This window comes from Vipera berus, assembly GCF_964194415.1.
Source record: "Vipera berus genome assembly, chromosome: 13".
Lineage (NCBI taxonomy): Eukaryota > Metazoa > Chordata > Lepidosauria > Squamata > Viperidae > Vipera > Vipera berus.
In genome coordinates this window covers 10,992,478-11,005,523 of record NC_138216.1, presented here as the reverse complement: position 1 = coordinate 11,005,523, position 13,046 = coordinate 10,992,478, and the positions used below count along the sequence as shown (strand labels likewise).

The window sequence follows — 13,046 nt, the reverse complement described above, 5'->3', positions numbered from 1 at the left end:
TTGGCTGGGGAATTCTGGGAGTTGAAGTCTACCATCTTAAAGCTGTTCAGGTTGGGGAATCACTGCACTAGGGTTTCAGACACATTAGTTGTCAGGGAGAAGACACGTACAAGTAGACATGAAATGATTCATCAGCCTAATAAATCAATCCATGCATAAATGGAGTTATATCTCAACATATTCTTGGTTTATTCTGTAAGAGGGTTGGTAGTCCAGAAAGCTGTACAGGCCTTATTTCCGGTTTCCTTAGTCTCCTGATTTCACTCACTCACCAGCACAGGAATTCAAAGTGCTTTTCTGAATAGAATCAAATGGCATTTTGGATCCACTCGAAGGAAACCTGAAGAAAAAGAATCAGAGAAAAGCAAACGCACAACAGATTGAATTTTTGTCCAGCCTTTCAGCCTCTATCAGCCAGCAAGACAAAGTCTTGCATTCTAAATCATGGTGGTCGTTGAATCTGACCAGACAAACTTGATTCCGCAATCTACAATAAATATTTTGACTCAGGGAATGATACAGTATACAGGTTTTGGGGTCTCAAAGCAGAAGTTTCCATTAGGAATACTTGATTTGTGGAATTTCTGTTCTGACAAAGCCCCCACCCCCCACCTCCAAATCACAAACATATTTCCTCGCGCATTTATCTTTCGGGCTGAGCAATATTACGCAGAGCAAAAAGTCTCAAAAAGACTAAGGCAAAAAAATCAGAGGTATCGGAAAGAGACATTTAGCCAAACCTACCGAATGTAATCGTAGAGATCGTGCCACAGTTCTCCTTTGGGCACAGGAAATGCCATTTCCCGAGGCATGGGAGAGAAACCATGCAATGACATCTTGGACTGGTGAGCCTCAGAAGAGGTCAATGCTAACAGAAAAAAAGAAAAGAAAGGGGGAAAAAAAGGATGAGGCAGATGTGGTTGTTCTTCACTGAAATGATGCCCGGATGTTGAAAAGCCTCTTATGATGCAAGCCCCTCCCTTTTCATATAAGTATTGTAATATGCATGCAAGCAGGCGAGGGGCAGAGTTGAAGTTGCAGTATCACTTGCCCATTCTTGCTTCCCCCAGAGAAGCCAATACTTGCATGAGAAACATGTCTGAGCTTTCTCTAGAGGTCTCTTTGTGCCAAACTACAGTGAAAGAGTGGGATACTGTAAAACCAAAATTCATTCAATGATGATGATGATGATGATGATGATTTCCAAATACAGATCGCCATTTGGAACACAACCCGCCAGATATCGCCGTCATAGAGAACCGAAGCGTACAGTTGATTGATATCATTGTACCAGGAGATGCCAGAGTCGAAGAAAAAGCACTGGGAAAAATTACGAAATACCGCGACCTGGCCATCGAAACTGCGTGATTATGGATGAAACGCGTAACAGTGATACCCATCGTCATCGGGGCACTGGGAGCTACGTCCAAAAACTTTGCAAAATACATCAAGAAATTGCAGTTCCCTGCAATAACTCCAGCAAAGCTAAAAAAACCTGCGCTACTCGGAACATCTTACATTTTAAGAAGATACCTGGTTGATACCTAGGATGCTGGCAGCAGCCCGTGTCAACCATTAGTGCCAGTCAATTTGAGTGTTCAGTTGACTGAGTTTCATGTTTTATGAATAAAGTCTTTATAATGATGATGATGATGATGTTGGAAGGGACCTTGGAGGTCATCTAGTCAAACCCCTTGCTCAGGAAGGAAACCCTATACCATTTCAGGCAAATGGCTGTCCAGTCTCTTCTTAAAAACTTCCAGTCTTGGAGCATTCACAGCTTCTGGAGGCAGGTGGTTCCACTGGTTAGTTGTTCTAACTGTCAGGAAGTTTCTCCTTAGTTCTAGGTTGCTTCTCTCCTTGACTAGTTTCCATCCATTGCTTCTATGCTAAGAAAAATACTATTACCTATATACATGTAAGCTACGCTGTATATTTTCATTTTTTTACCTTTCCTTCTTCATATCCTGCAACATTTAAACTATAGTTAAACTTTATTTAGCTTTGATTAAATAATGTATGAATCCAGGCTTAGTGTCTCCGAATAGGCATTCTTTCCGTTCTCAGCTCCACAATGGTGCACAGAATTGGTAAATCTGCAAATGTTGCTTGTATTAGTGAAGCAACCAAGGTGACAACCATCATGCTATTTTTTTTATTTTTTGTAAAACATCTCATTTTAGGAACAAGCTGAAAATCATGGAGAAAGATGGAAAGGATTTAGGGAGCAAAAGATTAACTGAGTTTCTAAGGCTCAACCTACCCCACTCAGAATGCCGAACGCATCTGTGAAGTGATCTGTACACACAGTCCTCGACTTACAACCACAACTGAGCCCAAAATTTCTGCTGTTAAGCGAGACATTTGTGAAGTTTTGCCTTATTTTACAGCCTTCCTTGCCAAAAATTAAGTGAGTTGCTGCAGCTGTTAAGTTAGTAACACGGTTGTGAAGTGAATCTGGCTTCCCCATTGACTTTGCTCGTCAGAAGGTGTCACAAGGGGAAAAAAGATCACATGACCCGGGACACTGCGACCGTCATTGCCAAACGTCGGGATTTTGATCATGTGACCGTGGGCCTGCTGCAACGGTCGCACGTGTGAAAAACGGTCATTCACTCACCGCGTTCTGTGCTGTTGTAACTTCGAGCCGTCACTAAATGAATGGCCGTTAAGTCGAGACTTACCTGTATTCAGACAGCAGTCTCTGCCTCAGCTCTTCAAGACTCTTACCTGGGTCAAAGAGCAAGTCGCTGGTGAACAGGTTTTTCACCAACATGTTGGAGCACAGCTTGACGCTTTTCAGATGACTGTAGGTCCTGTTCAAGTAGAGGCCGAGAATGTGGCGGAGATCAAGCACCAGACAAGTCCATCGCACGTTGCTGGGGGCGAGGCCCACCAGATCTGAAGACCCAAACATGCCAGCGAGAGTTGAATTTCAACAGGCATTTGGCACATTCCCCCAACCTCAAACCTTATGCGCAAATGGGTTCATCTCTGATGTCCAATCATTTCTTTAGACAAGGAAGTTAGAAGTATGGACACCCAGGCCGGAAATGACTAATTTAACTTGTGCCTCAAATATAAACTACCGGGTGTCCTTAGAAATAGGCCTCAATGTTTAGCTTCTCAATATCCTTTCTCAACCTGGCTGCCCTTATGATAAACTGCACTGGAATAGCCATCCTCCCTTACCCTACAAACTCTACGATGTTAAGATATTCAGATTACTACAACGATTGTTGAGTTGATGGCGAGAAAGCCTCAGAAGCATTGTTTTAATTGCCAAAACACAGCATTAATTGAACACTTGCTAATCTCTCTTCTTCAGAGTTCAATTGTCTTGTTAGTAAAAACTCAGTCTAAACCATCAACTCACTTCTTAGGAAAGTTAGATCCACGTTTCTAAAGTCCTGAAGGTAAAATCAAAGGCAACACCAAAAAAAAACCTTTATTAGACCTTCTTTGCATTTTACCTCGCTTAGAAGACTTGGCTGTACTTTCATAGACTGACCCACGAGTTGCCCCACAGATATAGGGGAACTGCAACCATGTGGCTGTGGACTTGAATTCTTTAAAGAGGTTAGAAAATGAAATACGGACCACTTGGCTGTCCTAGAAATGAAAAGAAACAGAGCTGGTTCATAGAGAAAGAATTATCATACTGGGAGCAACAAATATTCAGAAGCTGACAGACAGCCCACAAAAGATAACCAAAGCTGAATACTGCTATTTATATAGACCAGGGATCTTCAAACTTGGCCCTTTTATGACTTCTGGACTTCAACTCCCAGAATTTCTCAGCCAGGCATGCTGGCTAAAGAATTCTGGGAGTTGAAGTTCACAAGTCGTAAAAAGGCCAAGTTAGTGAGGAAAAATAAGGAGCCTGGTAGCATGTCCTCAGATTTAAGAAATGTTACTAAAATAAATAAGATTATTTTATATTTTTATTACTTTTTACAAAATAAATATTTTTATTATTATTTAAAATATAAAATAAAAAATAATTAAAAAATAATAAAATAAAATAAAATAAAATGTTGCTTTAATTTTTGGTTGAGAGCCGCCCAGAATTTGTTAACAAGATTGGCACCTATACAAATGTTTTAAATTAATAAAATCTGTTAGACTGATAAGGTGTTACCAGTTTCCTCCTGATTAACCTAGTTCTTCTGTTATGTCTTAAGACAGTAATTCAAAAGTAGGCCTCAAAAAAAATGACAGCTGCATTGCTTAGGAAAACAAATCTCCCATACGGCATCAAGCAACAACTTTTTTTCAACCAAAAAAAATATTAGAAAGGCAGGTGGCGAATATCCAGGCTCCTTAGCTGTGTTCATTCTTCTCTCACTGCAGGTCTATTGGCCTGTGGGAAGGATCCTAAAAATGTTTTTATTTGTCTTTTTAAAATGCTGTATTCTTATTCTTATATTGTTTGCAATATTGTTTGGGCATGTCGTGAGAATGGCTGATGGTCAGATTCCAAAAGATCTCCTGTATGGAGAACTAGTGCAGGGAAAGCGCCCCAGAGGGAGACCAGAGTTGCGATATAAGGATATCTGAAAGAGGGATCTAAAGGCCTTGGGAATGGACATTAACAGCTGGGAAACCTTGACCTCTGATCGCTCAGCTTGGAGGCTAAAGACCCAGCATGGCCTCCTCCAATTCGAAGAGATGCTTGTGTGGCAGGCTGAGGCAAAGAGGCAGTCTCGGAACCAGCGAAATCTGGGGGCTGGACAGGGGACAGATTGTATCTGCCCTCAGTGTGGAAGGGACCGCCACTCTCGAATTGGCCTTTTTAGCCACACCAGATGCTGCTTTAGGACCTCTTTCCAGAGCACGATACCACAGTCCCATGATGGCGAACCTATAGCACGCATGCCACAGGTGGCACACAGAGCCCTCTCTGTGGGCATGTGCGCCATCGCCCCAGTCCTAAACCTTCAGCTGGGTTTTATAAAACCTTTTTGCTTTAGGCCTCCGCCGCCATGTGCAAAAAAAAAAAAAGGTCCAATCGATTTCAACTCCTCGCGGGAAAAAAAAAGATCTCGCAAAGTTGGAATTAATTGATTGATTGAACTTTTTAGTCCCACCCAGTCTGCCGTTACCACCACAGCCACGCCCACCCAATGGGCCACGCCCACCCAATGGGCCACGCCCACCTGGCACCCGACAATGCATAAGTGGGTTTTGGGTTGCAATTTGGGCACTCGGTCTCTAAAAGGTTTGCCATCACTGCCATAGTCTCTCGAGACTGAAGGATGCCACTGAATGAATTGTTTACAAGTGTCTTTGGAAATATGGCTGCTCTGAAAGGTGGGAAAGAAACAATGGGAATAAATCGTCAATAAATGTTGCATTATGCAGGTATCACTAGAGGACTGTAGGGCTTTCGAGCACATTTTAACTTATGCTCTTATGGTACCCATGGCCATCGTGGAGCTAGGAATAAACTCGCACTCACCTCAGTGGCAACGTCCAGATGCACTACAAAATATTTGCCAGGTGCAGGTTTGAAGAGGATGTAGATGTATCGACCAGTGAGACCCAAAGTCTGGGTGCCAGTCTTGGGAAGCTGGAGATAGTTGCTGGCCGGAACAGCACCGTTAATGCGATATACTGTCCCTTTCAAAGTCTTGTCCTGAATGGAGAGAACAAACAGACCTTAAAATTTGGTTTTGAATAGGAGAAACTATAAGAAAGCCAGTTTTACCAATGAAGGAGAATATTTGAAACTCCGGGTTGAAACGAGGGGTCCTCGGTGGTCTCTGAGCTTGTTTGCTTGCAGACATTTCATGACCCAAACTAGGTAACATCATCGGTGCTAGTAACTAGGCTAGTTAGGCAATGAAACGTCTGCAAGAAAACAAGCATGCTCAGAGAGCACCAAGGACCCCTCAGAGCCAGTTCGGGGCAGTGGTCAAGGCATCAGGCTACAAACTGGGAGACGGTGAGTTCTAGTCTCACCAGCTGGGTGACCTTGAGCCAGTCATATTTTCTCAGCACTAAGAACTTCTTTTTCAATCACAGTTCTTAACAAATTTGCAAGAAGACGGATTTTACAGAAGTCTGGGAAACAGGCATGTTGTCTGTCAGGTCTGAACTAATCCTTTTCTTAGCTTTTTGCATAGTTGGTAGCCGAACAGAACATGCACAACATCCTTTATTTTGTTCACATAAGGTTTCTGCACAGGTAGACCTGGACTTGCAACACTTCATTTAGTGACTGTTCAAAGTTATAACAGCACTGAAAAAGTGACTTTTGACCGTTTTTCACAGTTACGGCCTTTGCAAGCATCCCCACGGTCAACTGATCAAAATTCGGATGTTTGGCAACTGGTTCATATTTACGACGGTTGCAGTGTCCCCCAGGGTCATCTGATCCCCTTTTGGAACATTCTGACAAGCAAGTCAATGAGGGAGCCAGATTCACTTAACTGTGTTTTCAACTTAACAACTGTGGCAAGACAGGTCGTAAAATGAGGCAAAATTCACTTAAACTGTCTTGCTTAGCAACAGAAATTTTGGGCTCGATTGTGGTTGTAAGTTGAGGACTACCTGTGTTTCCTTTTCTGGAGCACTGGATATAATATGTCCATTGCAAATGTGATTGACAAGAATCGGAGTAATGTAAAGAAAACAATTAGAAGCTAAAAAATTAGGAGAAAGTGGAAATCAGTGCAGCTCTTTCTTTTCCACTCCTTCCAGACAGCAGACATGATACACAGCAGCGCAAGTAGTCCTCAAGTTATAACCATTCGTTTAGCGACCAGTGAAGTTGCAGTGGCCCTGAAAAAGGTGATTTGCCACCTGTCCTTTCACGACTGTTGCAACATCCTCAGTCACGTGATCAAATATTCAGGTGCTTGGCAACTGGCATGTATTTACAACGGTTGCCGCATCCTGGGTCATGTGATCATTACCTGCAACCTTCCCAGCCAGCTTCCAGCAAGCAAAGTCAATGGGAAAAGCCGGATTTGCTTAACAACCTCACGTTTCCCTTAACAACTGCAGTGATTCACTTAACAATCATTGCAACAGAGGTCATAAAATCGGATGCAAGTCCCTTAACAGCCACCTTGCTTAGCAACAGAAATTCAAGTCCCAATTGTGGTTATAAGTTGAGGGCTACTTGTAGTCACACTTAAATCTCTGTCCACTCACAAATGACCAGCTGAGATGGCCTAGTCTTAAATCTATCTGTGTTTTCATACAAAAGACAGATAGTTTAAGGGATTAACCCTATGCAATTCTGGTGAAGTTAAGGCACACCTAAACCACGATCTATGGAATTAGCTAAGTTCAGATGTTAGAGTAAGGTAACTCTAGAATACCACAGGAAACTGAGCAAATGCAATTTATACTGAAGCTGCTGAGAGAAATGTCAAGAAATTTGGCCTTACCATAAAGGTTGTCACATCCCCATCCTTGGTAGATCTTTTCCATTCTTCTACTTTAAAATGTTTGAAGATGTTCAGATAAGGGTGCTGCCACACTGGAGGAGTGGGTGGGTAGGGGAGGAGGGTTAGAATAAAAGAGCAGTGAGCCCCCAATGGATTCCCAATGTTGAACTCCCCATTCATTCTGAGTAGGCTTCCAGTATATAGATTTTAAAATTGTGACTGGAAGAACTCTGAAGGTAAATTGCAATAGTTAAACGGAACTCAAGTGAACAAAATACAATATAAAAAGCATATAAAAGCATACATATACACACATACATATCTACACACTTAAACAGATATATGTGCATATACATAGAAATATATATGCATACTTACACACAAGTAGTCCTCGACTTACAACAGTTCATTTAGTGACCATTCAAAGTTACAACAGCACTGAAAAGAGTGACTTACCACCATTGGTAAGCCTTGGTGGAGCAGTGGGCTAATGCCTCCTTAAGTAACACCAGCTGCCTGCCATTAGTGCAGGTTCGAGTCCCACCAGGCTCAAGGTTGACTCAGCCTTCCATCCTTCCGAGGTAGGTAAAATGAGGACCCAGATTGTTGAGGGCAATTAAGCTGACTTTGTAATAATGCCGCTTGGGGGTGTGTATGAAAGCCCTAACAAGCAGGCATATACATAGAATGAAGGCTACTGCTAAGCTTGTAAGCCGCCCTGAGTCTTCGGAGAAGGGCGGGATATAAATGGAATTAAAATAAAAAAATAAAAATTTTTCAGAGTTCTGACCTTTGCAGCGACCCATTAATCACGTGATCAAAATTCAGATACTTGGCAAATGGTTCATAGTTATGACCGCTGCTGTGTCCCAAGGTCATGTGATCCGCTTTTGCGACCTTCTGACAAGCAGAGTTGATGGGTGAAGCCAGATCCACTTAACAACCGGGTTACTAACTTATTAACTTCAATGATTCACTTAACAACTATGGCAAGAAAGATCGTAAAATGGGGCAAAACTCCCTTAACAAATGTCTCACTTAACAGACATTTGGGGCTGCACTGTGTTTGTAAGTTGAGGATCGTCTGTATAGACCAGGGGTCGGCAACCTCGGCTCTTTTATGACTCGTGGACTTCAACTCCCAGAATTCCTGAGCCAGCTATGCTGGCTCAGGAATTCTGGGAGTTGAAGTCCACAAGTCATAAAAGAGCCGAGGTTGCCGACCCCTGGTATAGACAGATACATATGCATATACACAGAAATATATATACATACGCACATATATATGCACATACATATACATACATATATATATGTGTGTGTGTATATATATATGTGTTTGTATACACACACACAAACACATACACACACACACACATACAGAGGTAGATATGCATATATACAGAAACATACTTATACATACATGCACATTTACATACACAGATTTACTCTTTGACTAGCAAGTGCTGTAAAGTGTTCTTCTTTCTACAGTTCTTCTGTATTTTAATAACGTGCCACAGGCACTGCTGACATCCGACCTGCGTAACTTACCTTCAGGATTGAAAAGCTGCACCTGGAGATCCCCAAGGTGCTTTTTTTCAGGAGGCAAATGGACTTTCTTGTTTTTCTTTGAAGACGTTTCTCTTCTCATCCAAGAAGCTTCTTCGGCTCTGACTTCCCCACCCTCCAGTCAGAGCTGAAGAAGCTTCTTGGACGAGAAGCGAAACGACTTCAAAGAAAAAACGAGAAAGTCCAGTTGCCTCCTGAAAAAAAGCATCTATGGGACAACCAGGACCTAGATGACGGAGAATCTCCATAGACATCTGCACCTGGTGAATTCCTGCCTCCTACAAAAGCATTTCTCTGATAGTTCCTTCCCTCCCCCCCATTCAGTTTTTTTTATTTTATTTTATTTTTTATTTTAATTCCATTTATATCCCGCCCTTCTCCGAAGACTCAGGGCGGCTTACAAGCTTAGCAGTAGCCTTCATTCTATGTATATGCCTGCTTATTAGGGCTTTCACACAAACCCCAAGCGGCATTATTACAAAGTCAGCTTATTGCCCCCAACAATCTGGGTCCTCATTTTACCTACCTCGGAAGGATGGAAGGCTGAGTCAACCTTGAGCCTGGTGGGACTCGAACCTGCACTAATTGCAGGCAGCTGGTGTTACTTAAGGAGGCATTAGCCCACTGCTCCACCAAGGCTCTTACACTCTTACACTCCTAAGCTGTGCAGTTCAACAGTTACCCTCATAGAGAGATGGAGAACAGCTGCACCTGATGGATTTTTAGCTGTTACTTAGCTAATCAAATCTCATCTCTCCGAGAAGACTGTATTAACCCATCTGTTAATACGGTTTTATATATGTTAAGTATTGTATATTATATTGTTACATATTGGCCCACTTTGGGGGATTTTGCAGCCTATCCATCTAAGGCTAAGCAAACAGATACAGCTATGGAGCAGGCAGACGTCCAACCAATGAAGCATCCCCTTGCTAAGGCGGAGGAAGGCTGCATCTAGCAAACTTCTGCCTTATACCTCACCTGCCTTATTTTCCTTCCCAGACAGGCAGGACTCCTGAGCCACAACTCAACGGTCTAACTACACCAGGGAAGCCCATGTCCAGGGGCAAAAAAGGCTCGACCTGATTGACTTCTGCCTGTCTCTGACCCACCGACTCTGGACTCCTGGGCTTCTTAATCACCCACTTTTTGATAAAAGAGGATCCTACCATGATTTTTTGACCCACAAGGATGGAGGAGAGCTACACCTGACGAGCTTCTGCCTGCCGTATTTATGTAAATCCCAAAAAAACGAAGAAGAAAAACTTTTTGCGGGGGAGGAAACAACTGCAAATCCTACGGAAGGCTCCCTCCTTGCTCTCAAGGCCCCGAACCCCCGGCTCACCTTTGGCCATGGCTGCCCGGCTCGGCTCGGCTCGGTCCGGCTTCCCGCCGCTGCCCTCGAACGGCCCGCGCAGCCGCCCACGACCATAGAGTCTCCTCAACGAAAGGCGGGAGGGCGAACTCTCCCAGGGCTAGAGAGGCCACACCGGCCCATAGAGCTGAACTAGTGTGAACATGGGAAGCCTCCATTTCCGGTTTCCGGGAACAATACAGAATCGCGGCTTTGGAGACGAGGGAGCGCCTCTATACATTCCTATCTCTATGGGGGCGTACTTGTTAACAACCTCCCTGTTCGCTTTTTTTTTGTTTTCCTTTCGCCGCAAAAACAAAAGTCAGTTTTTTTTAAATCGTGCATTCTTTTTTTTAAAAAAAAATCTGACATAAGCAAATAAACTGCAACAGAAGCGGCAAGCCCAACTACATAAATATAGATGTCTGCCTATTTCTATTTAAAACGTTGAACCAGAAAGAGGGTTAAAAGGCTTTTTAAGCCAGCTTTGAAGAATAAACGAGAATTCGGGCATTTACAGTTTAGGAAGGAGTTTAAAACTTGCATTTTAATGTTTAATGTCTTAATATAACGCTTTAATGCAGTGGTTCTCAAACTTGGCAACTTTGAAGATGCGGGTGGAATTCAACTCCCAGAATCCCCCAGACAAGTTGACTGGGGGATTCTGGGAATTGGAGTCCGTACCTCCTTAAGTTGCCAAGGTTGAGAAACATTGCTTTAATGGTTTGACTTTGCTCCAGTAGATTACTTTTCATGTTGTTTTCATTGCATCCTTGTAAGCTTCTGTTTAAGGAAAGGGGGGAGTTTAATTTTATTTATTAAATATAAATAACAAAATATTCAGGCAGTAGCTTTGCATATCAGGGCTGGGCAACCCGGCTTTTAATGTCAAGCGCTTTTTAAGCTTACTGCTCATCTTCATCGGAAGTTTTCATGTGAACTGTTTCAAATTTTGTTACTCTCCCTCAGTACTCGCCACATTAAAAACAAAAAAGCTGAAATTCGTAACTAGAAGAAGAATTTGATAAAACTACCCCACCGAGAACATCTCACACCGGCTGAGCAGAACACGGTCACACTCTGGGAAGCTGCGGGTTGCCCATTCTCACGATCAGAACGAGAGCTGCCCGGTCTTGGAGATGCCCACGCTACACTCAGTCGCGGAGCCCATCACGTGTCCTGCCTAGCCTCCCTCGCAGGCTTATTCTTAAAACTAAAGGGGGCGGGGCGAAAGACTCACAAACTTCACAAAATCAGAAATAAAAGATTTCGGTCTGATGCAGGTTGGTTGGTTCACACAACAGGCTAAGCCTACTTGTTGAATTAACCGATTTCGGGTCTCTCTCTCTCTCTCTCTCTCTCTCTCTCTCTCTCTCTCTCTCTCTCTCTCTCTCTCTCGTTTTCTCTCTTTCTCTTTCTCCCTCCCTCCCTCTCTCTCTCTCTTTCTCCCTCTCCCTCCCTCCCTCCCTCCCTCTCTCTCTCTCTTTCTCCCTCTCTCTCTCTTTCTCCCTCTCTCGCTTTCTCTCTCTCTCTCTCTTTCTCCCTCTCCCTCTCTTTCTTTCTTTCTTTCTTTCTCTTTCTCCCTCTCTCTCGCTTTCTCTCTCTTTCTCCCTCTCCCTTCCTCTCTCTACCTCCCATTCTTTCTCTCTCTCTCTCTTTCTTCCTCTCTCTCCCTCTCTCGCTCTTTCTCTCTCTTTCTCTTCTCTCTCACACACACTTTGACCCCTCCCAAACAAAGGATCTAAATTCACGCAACGACCCTCCTACACTTGCCTTAAGCCAGCGCGCTCCCCCGAGTCAGTTTAAGCCTCGAGGGCTGCATTCTCACAACCTTGCCTTTCCGCAACTCCTTGAGAGAGTTGCGCGTGTCCGCGCGGACCCCACCCCTTCAACCCCGGCCAGGCCCTCCCCAGGGCATGTACTTGCAGCCCCCGCCTCCGCCTCCCGGGACCTTCGGCCCATTCCCCCCCTCTCCCTCCGAGCCCTTCCCCGGGGACGGAGAGCGGAGCGTTCTCCCTCGCTCGCCGGTCGGAAAGCGGGTGGGGAGAGCGAGCAGGTAAAGCCCGAGAAGCGTCGCCCTGGGGCAGCGGGCAAGAGGAGGGTCAAATGCTGCAGCATGCCCTCACCGGGCATGGGGTGGACTGCCAAGCCCATGGTCCCCGGCTAGCTGAAGCGAGGGCGGGGGGTCGGGCTTGGGCAAAAGCCTGGCGGTGCTTTTCGTGCCTTTTGGCTGCGCACCTCGCCCGCATTTCGAAAGGAAACCATAAAACGAGACAGGAGACAAAGCACCGCAGGAGAAAAACCTTCCAAGGGGAGAAGAGAGGCCTGGGGGTGGGGGCGGGGGGGAGGGGTCTTGGGCATGACCCTTCCCTCATTAAGGCCCCATAAATTGGGGGTCCCAGCCTCCTGCAGGGGACTGGCGTTTGGCTGCCGACTCAGAGCAAAAGAGTGCGAGCAATGGACTCTGAACCCGTGGTCGGTCCTAGGTTTTTGCTGACAGAGCAAGAACGCTCTGCAGGTCAAGCCAGAGCAGATCCAGTAGATTCACAAAGAATGCGAGGACCGGACCTTTGGGAATGCAGATTGATTTCGTTTCTGAGGCCCCCCGGATCGATGGGCTGTATTGAATTTATAGAGACGCCCAGATCACTTGTATTGTGGACATGGTTCAAACTAATCAGATGAACCAATTTATCCATTGAAAAACAATTTTGAAAAGCTAC

The 13,046-nt window shown here is 44.4% G+C and overlaps 1 protein-coding gene across 1 annotated transcript in view; it reads right to left on the bottom strand.

Annotated features, from left to right (window-relative positions):
• WDR90 (WD repeat domain 90) overlaps positions 1 to 10,502 on the bottom strand; it is a gene marked incomplete at its 5' end in the record, with an annotated part of 63,038 nt that extends 52,536 nt beyond the window's left edge. Inside the window, 8 exon segments of the mRNA XM_081337973.1 lie at positions 273 to 340; positions 745 to 868; positions 2,731 to 2,901; positions 3,474 to 3,612; positions 5,462 to 5,638; positions 7,401 to 7,492; positions 10,315 to 10,346; positions 10,348 to 10,502. Coding sequence (XP_081194099.1) covers positions 273 to 340; positions 745 to 868; positions 2,731 to 2,901; positions 3,474 to 3,612; positions 5,462 to 5,638; positions 7,401 to 7,492; positions 10,315 to 10,346; positions 10,348 to 10,502 — 958 coding nt within the window.
• Between the last annotated feature and the right edge of the window lie 2,544 nt (positions 10,503 to 13,046).